General features: G+C 43.4%; 2 protein-coding genes across 4 annotated transcripts; one reads left to right on the top strand and one right to left on the bottom strand.

Moving 5' to 3' along the window:
- Positions 1–731: 731 nt before the first annotated feature.
- On the bottom strand, positions 732–10,265 carry LOC114861679 (uncharacterized). 3 transcript variants are annotated; one of them, XM_029161171.3, is made up of 11 exons: positions 8,980–10,265; positions 7,607–8,305; positions 7,252–7,325; positions 7,027–7,107; positions 6,866–6,928; positions 6,546–6,650; positions 4,419–6,219; positions 4,101–4,181; positions 1,756–2,088; positions 1,313–1,660; positions 732–1,076 (listed from the first exon to the last, which is right to left on the bottom strand). In XM_029161171.3, exons 2-11 carry the CDS (start codon positions 8,277–8,279, stop codon positions 778–780), a joined length of 3,858 nt encoding a protein of 1,285 aa, XP_029017004.1. In that variant the 5' UTR covers positions 8,280–8,305; positions 8,980–10,265; the 3' UTR covers positions 732–777. The 3 variants fall into 3 exon arrangements, with proteins under 3 accessions (XP_029017004.1, XP_029017005.1, XP_029017003.1); XM_029161172.3 differs by having other exon boundaries at positions 1,798–2,088; positions 7,601–8,305; positions 8,980–10,263; XM_029161170.3 differs by having other exon boundaries at positions 7,601–8,305; positions 8,980–10,262.
- A 378-nt stretch (positions 10,266–10,643) lies between these two features.
- On the top strand, positions 10,644–14,111 carry LOC114861684 (nuclear factor 7, brain-like). The gene is made up of 2 exons (XM_029161176.3): positions 10,644–13,508; positions 13,886–14,111. Exon 1 carries the CDS (start codon positions 11,511–11,513, stop codon positions 12,936–12,938), a length of 1,428 nt encoding a protein of 475 aa, XP_029017009.1. The 5' UTR covers positions 10,644–11,510; the 3' UTR covers positions 12,939–13,508; positions 13,886–14,111.
- The last annotated feature ends 4,785 nt before the right edge of the window (positions 14,112–18,896 follow it).

Raw genomic sequence — 18,896 nt, 5'->3', positions numbered from 1 at the left:
GAATAAAGTCACTTTTGGTTTCTAAGGTGAAAACAGGTGTTAGTTGGTTAGATATTAACATGCAGCGAATGATTTGCATGGTTGTTTGGCATGATATTAACATATATAAGATATTATATTATGAAATGACCAATTTAGGCAAGACCACAGCAACCTTTGTGAAACAATATGTATTTTTTCACTGTGACAGTGGATGAGGACGTCCTCATTGTTGATGTAACACGGTGTCTGGTCAGAAGCTGAGCCCAGGCTGAGGAGCTGGAAGCTGGGTGGAGGGTTGTAGATGGGTCCTGGAGGGGAGGTTGTAACCTGGAAGCGGGTAGAGTTAGACTAACGCTACAGCTTTAACTGTTCAGTTATATCCTGGAGTCCTGCAGCAGAAATGTTTAGTTCAATCACACGTTCCAACTTCTGCTTCTCGTCAAAGTAAAAGCGGTAAAAATTAAACGCGTAGCACATTGCTACTTTATATTTGATCTTCGTAGACTTTAGATACTTCACAAAAACACTATGTTGAACACAAAAAACTGAATAATAAGTAACTGTGGCATGTTTTTTTTATTAGTAAACTGTTCTAAACAGTTTACTGACAGAACAACAGCACACTAGAAAGGGAATAACCACATTGTTCCTGTTAATCCTTACAGTTTTACAGAAGTTTTCTAAAAATAGGTGGAAAAAGTGCAAAGGTAAAAATCCACCAGTGAGATTTAAAATAAAGGTAAACAAGGCAAACTGCATAAAGTTTATATATCACATCTGTTGACATCACATCTATTACAGCTGCTGATAATATAAGGTGCTGAGATGTGATTCTGCTTGTTCGACTATGTAACTGTGTGAGTACGAAGCCCAGGAAGAATCTCCCTGTCTTTTCAGTGATGTAATCCTGTTCCTGACGTAGTCCTTCACACCTTTCCACGTACGTGCCCTCAGCGCCTCCGGCTCAGCTGAAAGACACCTTAAGCAGTCGATTTTCTGAGGCACCTTGTGTTCATGGATGAAATGCATCATGTGTCTCTCTACGGCTTGAACCTCCTCTTCCCCCCATTTATGTTTGTCCTTATTTGTGGAGCCTGTGAGAACAAAAGGTAAAAACAAATCAGGTTTTATAAATTCCATGTTGTAGTAATCCCAGAAGTAATAAGACTATTTATAGTAGCTGTGTAGGTCAGTAGGTTGAACTTGCTCCATTTTCCCCTAAAACCTGTCTAATGAGTTCTATTAATACAAACTTACTGTCTATATAACATTTGTCGATGCGGCCACATAAAACCAGCTAAATGCCTACATTTATACCAGCCATGTGTACCTGTATCCTTGGATGTAACAGGTCTTGAAGGTGCTGTTACGTTGACCTGTCTTGTTCGTGGTGTCTTCTGTGTTTGTTTCATTTTCTGACGCCTGTTCGTGTTTGTACTGTTTGTATGTAAAGTCATGGAGGAGCTGCCAATTCTTTGCAGGGCGATGATCCTGTTCCTGACGTAGTCCTTCACTCCTTTCCACGTACGTGTCTTTAGCGCGTCCGTCTCAGCTGAAAGACACTTCAAGCAGTCGTCTTTCTGAGGCACCTTGTGTCCTCGAATGAAACGCATCATGTGTCGTTCCACGGCCTGAACCTCCTCTTCCCCCCATTTATGTTTGTCCTTCTTTTTGGGGCCTGTGAGAATAAAAAATAAAATACAAAATTAATTTAAAAAAACTTCTAGTATAAACAAGAGTTTCTAGTAAAGATTGAATGATCCCCATCAGAACCTTTTTCCTTGGGTTTGGCAGATCCTGAAGGTGCTGTCTTACGGGTTTTTGTTGTGTGTCGTGTTTCATGGCGTCGTTTCACTTGCTGAGGCCTGTTAGTAGACGAAGCCTTGGGAAAGCCGCCTTGTCTTTGTAAGGTGATGCTCCTGTTCCTCACGTAGTCTTTTACAGCTTTCCACGTGCGTTTCCTCAGTGCGCCTGGCTCAGCCGACAGACACGCCAGGCAGTCGTCCTTCTGAGGCACCTTGTGTTCTTGGATGAAACGCATCAAGTGTTTTTCTACAGCTTTTACTTCTGATTCCTCCCATTTACGTTTGTCCTTGATTTGGGAGCCTGAGAAGACAAAACAAAGACAGCTCTTTGTAAATGTACGGCACATTATCTACTACTACTTCTCTTTCGGCGTTTCCCATCAGGGGTCGCGATGATGAATTATCCTTTTCCATCTCATTGTACCCTGGGCATCTTCTACACTCACACCAGACAACCTCATGTCCTCTGTTAGCACATCCATATATCTTTGGTCGTCCTCTTGCCCTCTTGCCTGGCAGCTCCATCTCCAACATCCTTCTACCAATAGATTCACTCTTCCTCCTCTGCACATGTCCAAACCACCCCAGTCTGGCCTCTTTGACTTTGTTGCTAACACAGGCACCGTGAGCCGTCCCTCTGATGAGCTTGTTCCTGATTCTGTCCAACCTCGTCGCTCCTAAGGTGAACCTCAGCATCTTCATCTATGCTGCCTCCATCTCTTCCTCACTGCTGCCGTCTCTAACCCACAGAGCAGAGCTGCTCCCACCACTGTCTTTCCTTTCTTACAGACACTCTTCTGTCACACACACTCCTGACACTTTCCTCCACCCGCTCCAACCCGCCTGCACTCGCCTCTTCACCTCTTTTCCACACTCGCCATCACACTGAACTGTTAAACTCCAGCACTTCTTAACTCAGCCCCCTGCAGCCTCACTGTTCTACCTTGACCCCTCTCGCTTAGACACACGTATTCTGTCTTACTACGACTAACTTTCATGTCTCTTCTTTCCAGAGCAAACCTCCACCTCTCCAGCTGTTCCTCCACCTGCTCTCTACTAACTGCAGATCAAACTCTCATACATGTCCTGGACTACTCTGACGTATTTCTCTGCCACTCCTGACAACCTCATCCAGTACCACAGCTCCTCCCTCAGCACCCTGTCATAGGACTTCTCTAAATCCACAAAGACACAATGCAGCTCCTTCTGACCATCTCTGTACTTTTTCATCAACATTCTCAGAGCAAAAATGGCATCAGTGGTGCTCTTAAAGGGCATGAAACCATAATGCTGCTCACAAATCTCCACATTCTTCCTAAGCCTGGATTCCACTACTCTTTTCCACAGCTTCATTGTGTGGCTCATCAACTTTATTCGTCTGTTGCTGCAGTTCCTTGTGTCACCCTTGTTCAGCACCAGAACTTTTCTCCTCCATTCAATCTTCTCGCTCTCTAGAATCCTGTTGAACAAGCTAGTTAGAAACTCCACTGCTGTCTCTCCTAGACACTTTCGCACCTTCACAGGTACGTCATCAGGACCAACAGCCTTTCCACTTTTCATCCTTTTTAGGGCCTTCCCCACCTCATCTAATCTCTGCTATTTCCTTCTCCACAACATCCACATTGTCCTCCCTTCTTTCCCTGTTTTGTCCTTATTCATCAGAGAATCCTCCTTCCATCTTCTCTGTACACTCTCCTGGGTTGTTAGCACCTTTCCATCACTGTCTTTAATCACTTACCTGTTGCTCATCCTTCCCATCTCTATCTCTCTGTCTGGCTAGCCTGTACAAGTCCTTCTCCCCTTTCTTCGTGTCAAACCTGTCATACAGATCATCGTAAGCTTTCTGTTTGGCCTTTGCCATCTCTCTCTCTCTCTGCGCAGGGCTTCCTTGTACTCCTGTCTACTGTCCTCAGTCTTTTCTACATCCTTTTAGCCAACCCCTACCTCTGGATGAAGTCCTGCACTTCCTCATTCCACCACCAAGTGCCTTTATCTTCTTTTCTCCTTCTAGATGACACACCCAACACCTTCCTACCTGTTTCCCTGATAACCTCTGCTTTCCCAGTCATCTGGAAGCCCTTCTTGACCACCCAGAGCCTGACTCAGCTTCTGGCTGAATTTTCTTCATACTTTAGCTTCCATCATTTGGTCTTTTTTTTGGTCATTTTGGCTATACTCTATCCTACCACTACTTTGAGTCACTAAGCTCTCTCAAATGACCTTGTCTACATAGGATGTAGTCTACCTGTGTGCTCCTACCTCCACTCGCACATTAAATCAAAGAAATGAACAGTTAATAGTCACTACTACTACCGTTGTTCTGGAATTTGACAGCCTTTGTATGAAGAGTCTGGTACTGGTTACTGGACGGTTGCTCAGCCATATTTTGGGAGCCTATAAGGACAAAGAGTTGCAGAGTCTTGAGAATTATGAAACAATTCTGGGGAGAAAAGAGTAATCTTCAAATACATGTTTTTATTAAGTTTGGGCATCAAATTCAGTTTGGGCAGAGTTGAGAAACACGAACCTTAAAGTTCATGCTTCTCAACCTAAAAGTTAAAATGTAGTCTTATTAATCAAAAACTGAATACTACATATTTTGGCATTTATACCGTAAAATCAGAAACACACCAATTTCATCATCCAGCCGCATGTTGATATTCTGCCGAAGAGCTTGGACTTGATTGTCGGGGCCTAGAACCTGGTAGGCCTCTTCTTCATTCAGTGACATTATCTGCAGCATTGTTCCATAATGCTTCTGTATGTTTCGCAGCATCAAGGCCTTGGTGTTTGTGAGTCCACATTCCTTCACATAATTCTGGATGCATGCTGCCCCGCTGTAGGCAGACAGCGTGTGGGGGCGTCCAAACAGGTATTCATTCTGGCTGGGGACCTCACATTTCTCACGAACCTTGATGAGGAGCTCCAAAGCGCACACAAATGATGGCTTGAGCAAAATGGGCACAATTCTTCCAGTGTTTCCTCGTATGTCAACTCTGCTGAAGAAGCCACACATGGTCCTTTCCAAATCCGATACAGTTATGTCCATGTCATCAACGATCTCTGACTTTTTGAGAGAAGCAAACTGTGCTACGTTCATTGAGGACACCTCTAATCCGGTCCTCCTGTTGAAAAGGATTGTTTGAGCAAGTATTACTTTTGCAAGAGCAGAGTAGTTTTTAGTTGAAGGCGTCTCTCTGAATTTGTTCTCAATGAGAACAGCATCATTTTCAATGTGGAAAAACAGGCGCTTCACATCTTGGACATTTGGAACATTCTGAGCCTCTGTAACCAACTTACTTTCCCTTAAAGTCGATAGTGCACCAACAGAAACAAGTTTATTCCACTTCTTCTTGTACGCAGAGAGGAACCGTCGTGCAGATTCTGCCATGTTGTCGTCACCACTCTTCACTGCATTTTCCTGAACAATGCTGCAGGCCTTCTGCAGGTGGTAGCCAAGCTTAAGGGCCAGGGAAGGAACTTTGTAGGTTTTGCTTTCGGCATCATATCCTGCCAGGACGTTCACTGTAGACATCACGTGTCGGAAGCTTGAGAGGCAGAAAAATTCCTCCAGGTTCTTCAGGGGGGTTGTCTTTGCAGCTTCGAGCACAAGTCTTCCTAAATGACGAAGGTTTTGTTTGAGGTAGCCATTCTTCTTTGCATCGGTGCTGTAGTGACCAAACATTTGCTCTCCAAACTGCAAAATAATCTTGTCATTTATGATGGTTTGAGTAACGTCGTCATACAGCATCCCACAGAGAACCTTCCTTAGACCGTCACTCATTTCAATGTTTTCTGAAGCCTCCAGCACACACCGCATAGCTATAGACAATCTTCCTAGCCGAGGTTCATTTTCATTCTTATTCTCTGAGCAAGTCTTCATATGTCTAAACATACATTTTTTGCTAAAAAGTCCACGACAGTAAAGACAATGAATATAGTCTGTGACTTTCGATGGCCATTTTGGTCTTACTCGTACAGCAAGTTTTCCTTTCCCAGTTTTTAGTACTTCTTTGTAGTGTGCAAAGTTCCCTTCGTTTCTAAGCTTGTTCCATATCATCTTTCTTTCCTTTGACTTTTTTGGATACTGAAACGCAACTGCAACCTCAGCTCTGTCACTGTGAACGTTCTCTAAATGTCGTGCCATTTTAGTTACTAACCGAGAGCAGAACAAACAGTAATTCCTCTTGCTGTAACGACTTTCATTCACATCTGAATGCAACACTACAATCTCGGAGGGCTTTGGACGAATTGCACAAGCTACAGGACTGGCATTTTTGTCATTGTGTGAAGACCTTCCAGGTGTTGGCTGCTTTTTGGCTGGCTGAGGAGGGGTTTCACCCTCAAAGGTGGAAGAACAGCTGTGACTGGATTCATCTGCTGAGTCTCTGTCACTGTCAGATGGGAAATCATCATCACCAATGTCATTTTCCTTTTCCAGAAAGAACAAAAGCACAAAAAATAATAATAATGAATGCAAATGATAATATAATGGTGCTAAAACGTGCAATTAACTGAACCGTGGTCAAGAGCTCCCACACTTCAAAAGACTCAGTTTAACCTGATATGCAATAAGTTTCAAAAGCTTCTGGTACAAATCTTGATAAATAATCATTAACTTGTAGTAAATCAGTAAATCTGGACCTTCAATGCATCAAGCACATAGATGCTGTAATTCAAGATGAACCATATCAGTAACCTATTAATATGTTAATTCAATCCCTTACTGAACTATAAAAACAGCATTAAGATAACTACCTCTGATTCTCCTGAAAAAGGCTGATTGTCTGGCACATCAGAAGTCTCCTCCGGTTCTCGCTCATCACAAGAATCAGGTGATAAACAATCTTCTTCAGGAAGTAACTGTGAATTAAAAAACACAAAAAATAAAAAACATGATCACAAAACACACTAAAAACTAAAATATTAGCCAGTGATATACAACCAGTGACACACTTCTTCAGACTGAACTTTAGTCTCCATAGATACAGACTATGAGTGAAGAGCAGCCTTTTTTTAACATGTTTCCATAAATTGATGAACTTGTTGTGCCAACGAATCAACATCAACAAAAATACCTGATTGGCTAAATGAGGTGCAGATTCCTCATTGCTGCTGTCATCTTGAGGAATTTTCTTCAGCTGTATGAGGGTAACACAGTAAGTGTATAAGAATACAGTCACTACAGTCATCTGTATATGAGGTATTAAAATACTTGATAATACTTTAAAACACTCACAAGTTTATCCATCTCTGCCAATTGTTTAAGTAGCTGTGCACGCTGATGTAAAATTGCTGAACGTCGTTTCTCACTGTGGAACTTAAGAGCAGCAACACTCTATTAGTGTAATAATCCCCTATAAAAATACTGTATCCTGTGTCTGAGATGAAGAAATGGAAAAGGACTAGAGCAGTGAAACACAACACATTCTTCTGTAATAGATTTTGATGTTAATTTCCTAACCTGTGGAGTGACATTGACCTTTTGTTTTTTGTTTACATGAGCAGCTGCTTTGGGAACAGACCTAACTCCAACTCCTGAGAAAAAGACAAGTTATACTGCATTAGAACAGGAAGAAGCAGACAACATCCAGTATTGAACAGAACCATAGTATTGATGTATAGACAGGACACTGTAGCTTGTGTAAATATGAAATATGAAAGTGGTCTAATTACTACTAATTAACTACTTTGGTCCAGTTCATATATGAATATCAGAGGACAAGCAGCCAACATAAAACATTAAACAGAATTTAATTTGTTTAACAATATGGAAGCCTTTCATCTTTGAGCACATAACAAATAGAACACACTCCTACTGTGTGATGTAGGCGTCCACTGAGGCTGCTCCTCAGATGAAGATAAGGCATTCCCAAACGTAGAGCCAGAAAAAAGAGCAGAGTCCACATGTGCTTGTTCAAAAGAAGCTTGAGGCCTATTTAGACGTTGTCCACATGATGGCAGAGATGTGGACAGATCTTGAAGTCCAAGTGGCAAATTCTGATTTTCTACTGGAAGTTGAAAAGATGCTTTATACGAGTTGTGAGATGAATGAAAAGGTAAATGTTGGGGCTGTAGTCCTTGGTTTTGTTGGGAATGAGATTTGGTGGGTACAGTTTTTCCTTTGCTTGGAGTTGGGAGCATTGATGGAGTGTGTTGATTAAAAGACATAATGTTGGAGGTATTAGGGATAGAACAGTTAGTAAATAGTGTGGTGGACGATGGGCCACTGCTGATGTGAGGAGCTTTGTATAGGTTTGATTGATGGAGGTTTCCTGATAATATGGAGTTGAGCTCGCTGACACAGTTCTGATTCGACACCTGGAGGGGGTCGAAGAAGGATCTCTGGGAAGAAGACAAGCCGGTGCTGAGATGCTGCGTGTTAGTTGGTTTGTTGAGAAAAGGTCCTTGAGTAGAAGGTGTAGGCCAGACATTCTGGCCCAACCATGACTGACAGGGTGGCTGGTTCCTATTTGCTGTCTGGTTGTCCATCACTCCTCATAACTATCACATATGTCCTGGATGAGCAAAACAACATGCACATTAGAACCAACATGCAGTTACACTTCAGTCAAAACACGACAACTAAATTGTTAAAGATTCTAAATCAGATTAATCAGAGATTCTGATATGAGCAGTTATCAATGAACTCAGCGTCCTAATAGATAAACTACAGTAGCTTCAAAAAGGGCAGATAATCGTAGGGCGTCAAACATTTTAAGTAAACATAAGAGATGCATCTTCCTCACGAACTGCTCCTTTATTGATGTTTCAATGACTCGTTCTTGTTCAGTTTTTTTGTAAAAATTCTCTCGAACCATTCTTTTGTTTACATAAAGCACTTGATTCACATTTGAATTGTGCTAACTAGCATTATACGGACGGACGCCTGGCAGGACGCTGGTCTAAAGCTAAGAGAATTCTTGGATGATAATAAAATATTAGCTGAAATAAGGCTGATTCTACGGATGCACAAACCTGTGTAATAAAACATTTGCTAATCGTTTCATTTCCCATGTGTTAGCAAGTTAACTATGAAGTAGCCAGCTAGTAGCTACCACAGATTTAAATTTCATGTTATTATCTGTTCGCGTATTAGGCCATGAAATTAAAACGAACCATTTTATAGCTTGAAAATGAACAACTTTAAAAAATAAACGTAAACCGCACTTCACGTTTGACAGAAACATACCTGCAAAGACAATGGAACTGTTTACCTTTAGCGCTGATTCGCCGACACTAACGTAGCGCTTCTTCTTCTGCTTCTTGTTTAATGGCAGATTTCGGTCTGTAAGTTGTGCACTACCGCCACCTACTAGGCTTTTTATGGCGTTGCTACAAATTGTCTATTTATTGGAGTAAAAAAACAAACAATCAAACAAACAAGAGGAACCCCAAAAAACTATATTCTCCTCTTTAATCCTGTCTCCTTAAAAAAAACAAAAAATTGCTCTACTGCTGACATCCACCACCCCGAGCCTCAAGCCCAATATTCTGAGTTCAGAAAATTGATAATTTCCCTCCTTTGTCGACTATATAAATGACAATGTAATATCACATGCTCCAATGTCTCACCACACTCACACTGCCCTGTCTCATTTTGCCCCATCACCTTTAATGTGCATATTGAGTCCCGTGTGCCTAAATCTCATACGGCCCCAAATGTCATCCTTGGTCCTGTAGCCACTACACTACCTGATTCTATTCAATGCGTTTAACACCTCTTTAACTACGTCGTGCCTTGAAGTTAGCTTAGCACTTCCAATCAGGTTTTCAAAATAAAGAGCTGAATATGAAAAAAACTCAAAAGAGAGCGCTAAGCCGCTTTGTGTGTCTGTGCAGTTTTTGGGTCCAGAATGACGGGCCTGAAGTGGACCTTGTCCTTCATCTTGTCCCAGACTCTGAAGGACAGGTTGCCCAGGTGTTTGGCCACATCTATCAATGCTCCTGAGAGCAGCTGTGGATCTGACACTGAGCTTTGGGCTCTGGCTCTGGTCTGAGTCACTACTTTTTGTTCCTCCAAAGATTTTCTCTTACAGATGGGACAGTTCTTGTTTCCAGCTTGTTCCCAGAATTGTGTCAGGCCGCTTGAACAGAAGCTGTGGTTGCAGCTCAGAGACACAGGATCTCTGAACGTTTTTGAACAAACATTACAGCTCAGGTAACTTTCAAACAGAGCAATCTTCTCAGCCATTTCTTCTACTGTTCTTTTAAGACTCACCAATTCATCATCTCTTCTTAAACTCCTGCTTTTTTCAGCTGAGCCGTCAAACCTTGTCACGATATAAAATATTGCTACTCAGTCTGGTCACTGGCTGCTTTCACTTTCCTGTTAAAGGTGTGTCATCAACAGATTGTGTCCTGGTCTGATCTTAAGTTGAACATTTACCTTCAAGCCAGCTGTTTTCAGGGAATAAACCTTAATCAAATGCAAAATGTTTAACAGCCCGACGATCCCTCACTTATTTTTATTAAACAAGGAACGAAATGACACAACAGACAGAGCTCAGTGTCACCGTCATCTGATAAACCAGTTAAACAGGAAACATGATTTTAAAACATGTCAGTGTGACAATGATCACTGATACAGGTCACAGCAGGTCAGATATTACTTTTTTACAGCTTTTACTACTTTGTTTTTTTATGAAAATAATCTTTAACAGTTGCCAAACATTTTTTTCTATATTCATTTTGTATTCATTTCTCATTGTCATCATCTTTACTCACTAACGGAAGTTGTCACCTGGAAGCCGAGTCTCTGGGATAAGAATTCCCACTACTACACCTCCTCCTTTTAGCTCAAAACATCTTTCTTAGATAACTTACATTTCCAACAAACCCAGTATGTATGTACTGTAATTGTCTAAGATTTACACAGGCGTCTTTACCACTCTACCAGATCTCGTAACTGTCCCTGTAGGTCAAGGTGACTTCTATTTCTCCTCAGAAGTTCCCTCTCAGTCGACAGTGTGTTGGCCTCTCTCTCAAGCTCTGATGTGTTTTTCTATTGGAATTACTGGATCTCTCTGGATATCTGAACTAGTGATATCAGGTTAGTGGACACCAGGGCTTTTCTGCCTGTCAGATGTGGAGGCTTCTCCAGCTGCAGACTAACACAGCCTAATTGAACCGAGTCCAGCTAGTGTTCGTCATTTAGATTGACCTGGGTGGCCGATTCTGAGCATTTTCACTGTTGTTTTTACTTCACTGAACCTTTAAATCTATTGAATAAGAGAGAAAAACACAATGTTTGTGCAATACAAAGAAGTAAGACTTTGTATTATCAATAGTCTGATTGTGAGCACACTGATTGCAGTCACACTGACGTGTGTGTTTCCTGTGTTTCCTGTTAAACTGGTTTATCAGATCACGATGACGCTGCAGCTCTGCCTGTTGTGTCCTGTCCTTTAATTTCTTATTGTTCTCACCAAAACTAAATAAGGGAATGTTGGTGCTTTTAAACATTTTGTCTTCGATTGAGGTTTTTGTAAAAAACAGCTGCTTACTGGTAAATTTACAGCTAGTAAATGGTCAATTTAAGATCAGACCAGGACATAATCTGCTGATGACACACCTTTAACAGGAAAGTGAAAGCAGCCAGTGACCAGACTGAGTAGCAATATTTTATATCGTCACAAGGTTTGACTGCTCAGCTGAAAAAAAGCAGGAGTTTAAGAAGAGACGATAAATTGGTGAGTCTTTCTAAAAAGAACAGTAGAAGAAATGGCTGAGAAGATTGCTCTGTTTGAAAGTTTCCTGAGCTGTAATGTTTGTTCAGAGACGTTCAGAGATCCTGTGTCTCTGAGCTGCAACCACAGCTTCTGTTCAAGCTGCCTGACACAATTCTGGGAACAAGCTGGAAACAAGAACTGTCCCATCTGTAAAAGAAGATCCTCATGGGAACATCTAGCAGTGAACTTTACTTTGAAGGATCTGGCTGATTCATTTGCTGGGAGACAGAAAACTGGATTATCTGAAACAGAACAGAAAGAAAAGGAACCAATAGTGGTTTGTAGTAAACACCAAGAAGAACCCAAACTGTTCTGTAAGGATGAAGACAGAGCTGTGTGTCCTGTCTGTGAGTTTTCTCTGCACCACAGTCACCAGGTGGTTCCTGTAGAACAAGCAGCCAGTGACCTGAAGGAGCAGCTGAAATCTGACTTAAAGTCTCTACAGGACAAGAGGAACAAATACAAACAAGTGGAGCAAAGCTACAATGAAATGATCCAACACTCCAAGAAGCAGCTGTCGTCCACAGAGAAGCAGATCAGAGCAGAGTTCAAGCAGCTCCACCACTTCCTGGAAGAGGAAGAGGAGTCCAGACTGGCAGCTCTGAGGGAGGAAGAGGAGCAGAAGAGGAAGACTATGAGCAGAGAGATGAAGAGGATTGAGGAGCACATCTCCTCTCTGTCAGACAGTATCTGTGCTGTTGAAGAAGAGCTGCACAAAGACCACGTGCCGTTCCTCAGCAGTTATAAAGCCACTCAGACCAGAGCCAGAGCCCAGAGCTCAGTGTCAGATCCACAGCTGCTCTCAGGAGCATTGATAGATGTGGCCAAACACCTGGGCAACCTGTCCTTCAGAGTCTGGGACAAGATGAAGGACAAGGTCCACTTCAGGCCTGTTATTCTGGACCCAAACACTGCAAGTAGATGGATTCATCTGTCTGATGATCTGACCAGTGTGAAAAATGGAATTAAAAGTCTGAAACTTCCTGATAATCCAGAGAGATTCACTTACTATGCTAGTGTTCTGGGCTCTGAGGGCTTCAACTCAGGGAAACACAGCTGGGAGGTGGAGGTGGGAGATCATCCTTATTGGGTTGTGGGTTTGGCTAAAGAGTCAGTTGAGAGGAAGGAAGAACATCAGCTTTCACCTGAATATGGATTCTGGTGTTTATGTCACCGTGATGGTAAATACACTAATGGTGATCGTAAAAATCTGACAGTGAAGAAGAGTCTCCAGAGGATCAGAGTCCAGCTGGACTATTACTGGGGGCAGGTGTCCTTCTATGACCATGAAGACATGACTCACATCTACACTCACAAAAACACTTTTACTGAGAAACTCTTCCCGTATTTCTATATTGGTGAAGATGCTAATGCCAAAACCACTGAAATTAAAATTTGTCCAAATCAGATTCCTCTGTAATTAGTTTTTTTAATTTTTTAATTTTCAGAAATGTGATTTTTAACATGTTGAACCTTCTTTACTCCTGTTTCATGATGAGTCTTTGATTGCAGACTTTACACTGTTTTTTCTAGGCTTTCAACTGGATTTTACATCGCATTTATCTTAAATGTCTTACTGATAGTTTCTTACTGTCCTTAGTTTACATTGCTCTGTGTTCATTTGTTTGTTATAGACAAAACAATACAGTGAACAGATCTAAACTAGTACGATTGACGTTTGAGTGACAGCTACATTGGCATCAAATATCAGTTTAGGATTCTCTGTAATCTTCTGTGTTTCCATGATGATGGTGGAAATTGAGACTTTTTATTTCTAAGTTTTATTGTCTTTATTTATTTTCATTGTCTATAACAACATATGTGAACACAATGTGTGTTGTTGATCATACAGTCCTCTGTTGCCATATTGCAGTTCATCTATTTGATTTTTAAATATAAATATACTAATCTTGTATTATAGATTTTTCTTTATGTATATTGTGGGATTCTTTGGTATGTAAACAGTTTTATTTGTGAATTAATTACGCAGGTTTAGAGTGTAGGGCAGCACGGTGGTGCGGTGGGTAGCACTGTCGCCTCACAGCAAGAAGGTTCTGGGTTCGATTCCCGGAGGGGGCCCTGGTGCCTTTCTGTGTGGAGTTTGCACGTTCTCCCCGTGTTTGCGTGGTTCTCTCCGGGTTCTCCGGCTTCCTCCCAAAGACGTGCATTAGGTTGATTGGCTTCTCTCCATTGCCCGTAGGTGTGAGTGTGTGAGTGAATAGTTGTCTGTCTATGTGTTGCCCTGTGATGGACTGGCGACCTGTCCAGGGTGTACCCTGCCTCTCGCCCGTAGCCAGCTGGGATAGGCTCCAGCACCCCGTGACCCCGCACTAGGGAGTAAGCGGTTAAGAAAATGGATGGATGGAGGTTTGAGTGTATAGAAGAACATAGGAATATCAATAAGATAGTAGGAATGGATTATTTATGTTCATAAAGTATTTACTCTGATGCATGTTTTCATGCACACGCTGAATATAATCATAGTTGTGTCAGATTTCTACCTTTGAGCAAATGATGTGAGTTTGTTTGTGTATGTAAATGTAAGAATTATATAATAAAGTGTTCACAATAAAAGCTTCTCTTGTAACATTGAGGATGTGACTGTGGTACTGATTTATGATCAGACCTTCTTTCATCCCTCTGTTTACTTTTTACATGAGTAAAACTAAATTAATTCCTTGAAAGTAGGTGTTCTCGTTAAAATGCACACACAAACCTTTTAGGCCTTAAAAAGGTCTGTGTTCTTTACCAGCATGGATGGAGGAGGTCGAATGCTGAGGCTGAGTATGTCACAGTCTGGACTTACTTCCTGCTTTATTTTCTTATACTTCCGGTTTTGTCTTGTCACTTTTATTTTAGCTTTACTTTGCAGTCACGTGATATCACCAGCTGTATTCTATCAATCATTACTCACCTGTGTTCTCATTAGTATTTAAGCACCACCTCTAAACCCAGCACCTTGCCAGATTGTCTTTGTGTGTCATTGCCAACAATTCAGCGTTACCCCATGTATTGTCTCGTTGCCGATCCTGTTTTCCTGACCTTGTCTTCCGCCTCACCTGTGATGCCACCTTGCCGTAAGTTCGACCTAAGCCTGTCGTCTGACCACCGATTGCCAGATCCTTGCCTGTACTGAAACCGCTGTCTTTGTGTACCGACCCTTGCCTGCCTGACCACGAGCTCGAATAAACCCTGTTGTTCACTGAGCCTTGTCTCCGCTGTGCGTGTGGGTCCGCTACCTAGAGCGTCGTGACAGTACAATCTGGCCAGACTCGGACCCAGCCGGCGTCTTGCATTTGCGTCTCATCGGCTGTTCCTGCTTCACCGGGGAGAGATCCTGTCGTCGCTCAGTCAAGCCAAGCTCATGTTCCTGTCGCCGCTCAGTCGAGTCAAGCTCACGTTCCTGTCACCGCTCAGTCAAGCCAAGCTCACGTTCCTGTCGCCGCCCAGTCGAGTCAAGCTCACTCTCCTGTTGCCACTCGGGCAGATCCAGTCCCTGCTCCAGACGCCGCTCAGGCAGACCCAGCTCCCGTTACAGACACCAGCTCATCGGCCCAAGTCCATGCACACGCTACCGCCATAGTTCCCCAGTCCAGCTCCGTCCGTACCGTGGCCCCAGCCCCTGCTTCAGCCCTGGCGGTTGAAGAGGTGAAGCCCACAGCTAGTCGTCGGAGGTCCAGACGGCGTCGACGACAGCCGGATTCCCCTGTCCAGGCTCCAGAGGACTCGGTCACTGAAATCAAGCGGCCCTCTCCGCCAGCAGAGGGCACTCTCGTCCCATCAGACGACATACCCACCTCCATCGCAGGCATCCCGGACAGCATCTTCCCAATGCGCCCCTCCAGTCTTGTTCCTGTTTGCACACTATCTGAACTCCGCTGATGCAGTGACCGACCCGGTTACCAAGGAGCATCACTTCCGTGAAGCCGCCCTGCTCATCGCTCGAAAGCCTGCACTGCGCGAGGCCCTGGGTTTCATTGAACCCCCGTCAGAGCCTGCATCCGTTCCTTCGTCTGAGCCTGCATCCGTTCCTTCGTCTGAGCCTGCATCCGTTCCTTCGTCTGAGCCTGCATTCGTTCCTTCGTCTGAGCCTGCATCCGTTCCTTCGTCTGAGCCTGCATCCGTTCCTTCGTCTGAGCCTGCATCCGTTCCTTCGTCTGAGCCTGCATCCGTTCCTTCGTCTGAGCCTGCATCCGTTCCTTCGTCTGAGCCTGCATCCGTTCCTGCGTCTGAGCCTGCATCCGTTCCTGCGTCTGAGCCTGCACCCGTTCCTGCGTCTAAGCCTGCACCCGTTCCTGCGTCTAAGCCTGCACCCGTTCCTGCGTCTCTGGCTGCATCGCTGGGCCCAGCGTCTCCGGCGTCTCTGGCTGCAGCAACTCCCGCCCTAGCCTTAGCTCAGCCACGCCAAGCTCCAGCTCCAGCTCACGCCTCACCTCAGCCACGCCAGGCTCGAGCCTCAGCTCAGTCACGTCAGGCTCGAGCCTCAGCTCAGCCACGTCAGGCTCGAGCCTCAGCTCAGCCACGTCAGGCTCGAGCCTCAGCTCAGCCACGTCAGGCTCGAGCCTCAGCTCAGCCACGTCAGGCTCGAGCCTCAGCTCAGCCACGTCAGGCTCGAGCCTCAGCTCAGCCACGTCAGGCTCGAGCCTCAGCTCAGCCACGTCAGGCTCGAGCCTCAGCTCAGCCACGTCAAGCTCAAGCTCCAGCTCCAGCTCCGGCTCAAGCTCAAGCTCCATCTTTACGCCAGCTAGTGGACACCCCTGGCCAGCCACACCAGGCCTCAGTTCCAGTCCCTGTTCCTGTCGGCCATGTTGCGGCCGTTCCAGTCGCCGTCGGCCATGTTGCGGCCGTTCCAGTCGCCGTCGGCCATGTTGCGGCCGTTCCAGTCGCCGTCGGCCATGTTGCGGCCGTTCCAGTCGCCGTCGGCCATGTTGCGGCCGTTCCAGTCGTCGTCGGCTCCTCGGAGGGGGACGCCGTTCTAGTTCCTGTCGGCTCCTCGGAGGCCGCAGTTCCCGACGACCCCCAGGTGGGGGCCGCCCCCGCCGCAGCGCCTGTTGCAGCCCCTGCCGGCCTCCAGGAGGAGGTCGGTCCAGCTCTGTCTCCTGTCGACCTCCCAGAGGCGGTCGGTCCGCTCCTGGTCCCTGTGTTTTTTGAGTCCATGTGTGCAGGTGCAGTTCCTGGTGGTCCGGTCCCGGCCACACTCGTCTCTGCTCCTGGTGGTCTGATCCCGGTCACGCTCGTCTCTGCTCCTGGTGGTCCGGTCGTGACAGAGTATCAATATTGGCTGTGTCTCTTTCTCCAATAGATTTCACTGTAGTTTAGTTTACATGTATTTCTGTAATATTTACAATATTTCAGTTTTCTGCCACAGTTTGAAAAATGAATGTCATGGATTTAATAAATCAAAGCATTTCTGGATCCAATTCTTTGCGTAAAAGGTAAATTTGACATAAACTACAAAGACAACAAATACAGTAGCAACAAGTGCCAATGACGATCAATGAAGCACTGATCCACCCTGAGATCAGTGGTTTGTATTTTGCTGTCCACTGTGTTACTGTATGACTGATTTGTTGTGTTCATATACTTGGTTGCAAGTTGTATTGTTTGAAGGCAAATTTAATTTTAAAGGAAACCGAAAAAACAGTCAAAAGACACAGAATGACATAAAAACCTAAAGTTTTTTATCCTGTTTCATATGTGCTTTCTTATATATTTCTAGTTGTTATATTGCTGTTATTTGCTATGCTTTTAGTTTTAACTGTTGAAAATGGGTTTTAAGCTAAACCTGCTTCTTAATACTAATAAAAATACTAAAAATACTAGTAATACTTACTGTAGCTCCATACAAATAAAAATATCATATCGAATGACTACAATTATTTACAATGATTCCTATAAATTCCCTTCTATATTCTAAATTATAAATGAGATAAGAAATTAATGAGCATAATGAAGGAAAAATACTTTTTTTTGCCCTAATATATTTGAAAATTGACTTTATAACCAAAAGATCAATGTTTCATATGTAAAATAAAGAAAAATAAAAAAAGTTGTATAAAAAAGTTGTGTCAAAATATATTTTATTTTATGGCCATTTAACTTTTACTTTAGTTTGTGCAATCTCAGTAACAAGCTGATGTTTTGCCTTAAGACACTATCCCGTAAGAACCACAACTAAACAATAGAGTAAATAAACAAAATCTATTGTAGACAAACACAAAAACCTGACAATAACAGGATGGACCCAAATGGTCAGACTGAACCAAAATATTGTAACAAGGATTTAATTCAACAATTCACAACAGTGTGTTTCTTTTCATTTAATTAATATACAATAGCAAAGTGATCATTAATATTGGTAATACTACATTTGTACATTTTGACGAAAATATACAAATAAAAGTTAAACCAAAACCAGGTTCAACTGTAAGGACTGATGATGATTTCATATTATAATTAACAGTCAATATGTTCATAACTTCCCTGAAATTATTGGTGGACACCTATTTTCTGTTTCCATGGAAAAAAAGTTATAAGTTTGTGGGGTAATAAACGTGTTTGCTTTAAATCATCTAATCATTGACATACTGTAGATACACAATCATCATGTTTATAACTCACTCCCTGAACATCACAGAGAAATTACAGAGGGACAGATTTTGATTTCAGTGATTTTTGCATTAGCAGATTTTCCTATATGGAAATATGGGACAAGTTTTTTAGTAAAAGTGTCTCTGTAAGTGTAGATGTGAGTCATGTCTTCATGGTCATAGAAGGACACCTCCCCCCTGTTAAAGTCCAGCTGGACTCTGATCCTCTGGAGACTCTTCTTCACTGGCACAGTTTCATCACAGCCATTACTGTATTTACCATTACGATGCAATAAACACCAGATTCCATATTTTGGTGAAGCAAAATGTTCTCCTTTCCTCTCAACTGATTCTTTAGCCAAACCCACAACCCAGTCAGGATGATCTCCCACCTCCACCTCCCAGCTGTGTTTCCCTGAGTTGAAACCCTCTGAGCCCAGAATAGTGATGTACTTAGTAAATAGGAAAGATAAGAAAACCTTTCTCTGGATTATCAGAAAGCTGCTGGTCTGTGTCTCCACGTCTCACACTGGTCAGATCATCAGACAGATGGAGGCATCTATTTGCAGTGTTTGGGTCCAGAATGACGGGCCTGGAGTGGACCTTGTCCTTCATCTTGTCCCAGACTCTGAAGGACAGGTTGCCCAGGTGTTGAAAGTGGAGAAAGACAAAAAGTGATTAAAAACTCAACTCCAGCAGGACCAGGCTGGATGTGGGCGGCCATCTGCCTTGACCGGCAGGATGGTTGGACCAGAGACTAGATACTGGCAGGATGGTTGGACCAGGGC

Source organism: Betta splendens, chromosome 9, assembly GCF_900634795.4.
Source record: "Betta splendens chromosome 9, fBetSpl5.4, whole genome shotgun sequence".
Taxonomy (NCBI): Eukaryota; Metazoa; Chordata; class Actinopteri; order Anabantiformes; family Osphronemidae; genus Betta; species Betta splendens.
Note: the sequence above shows the minus strand (reverse complement) of the source record. Positions and strands in the feature narration are given on the sequence as shown.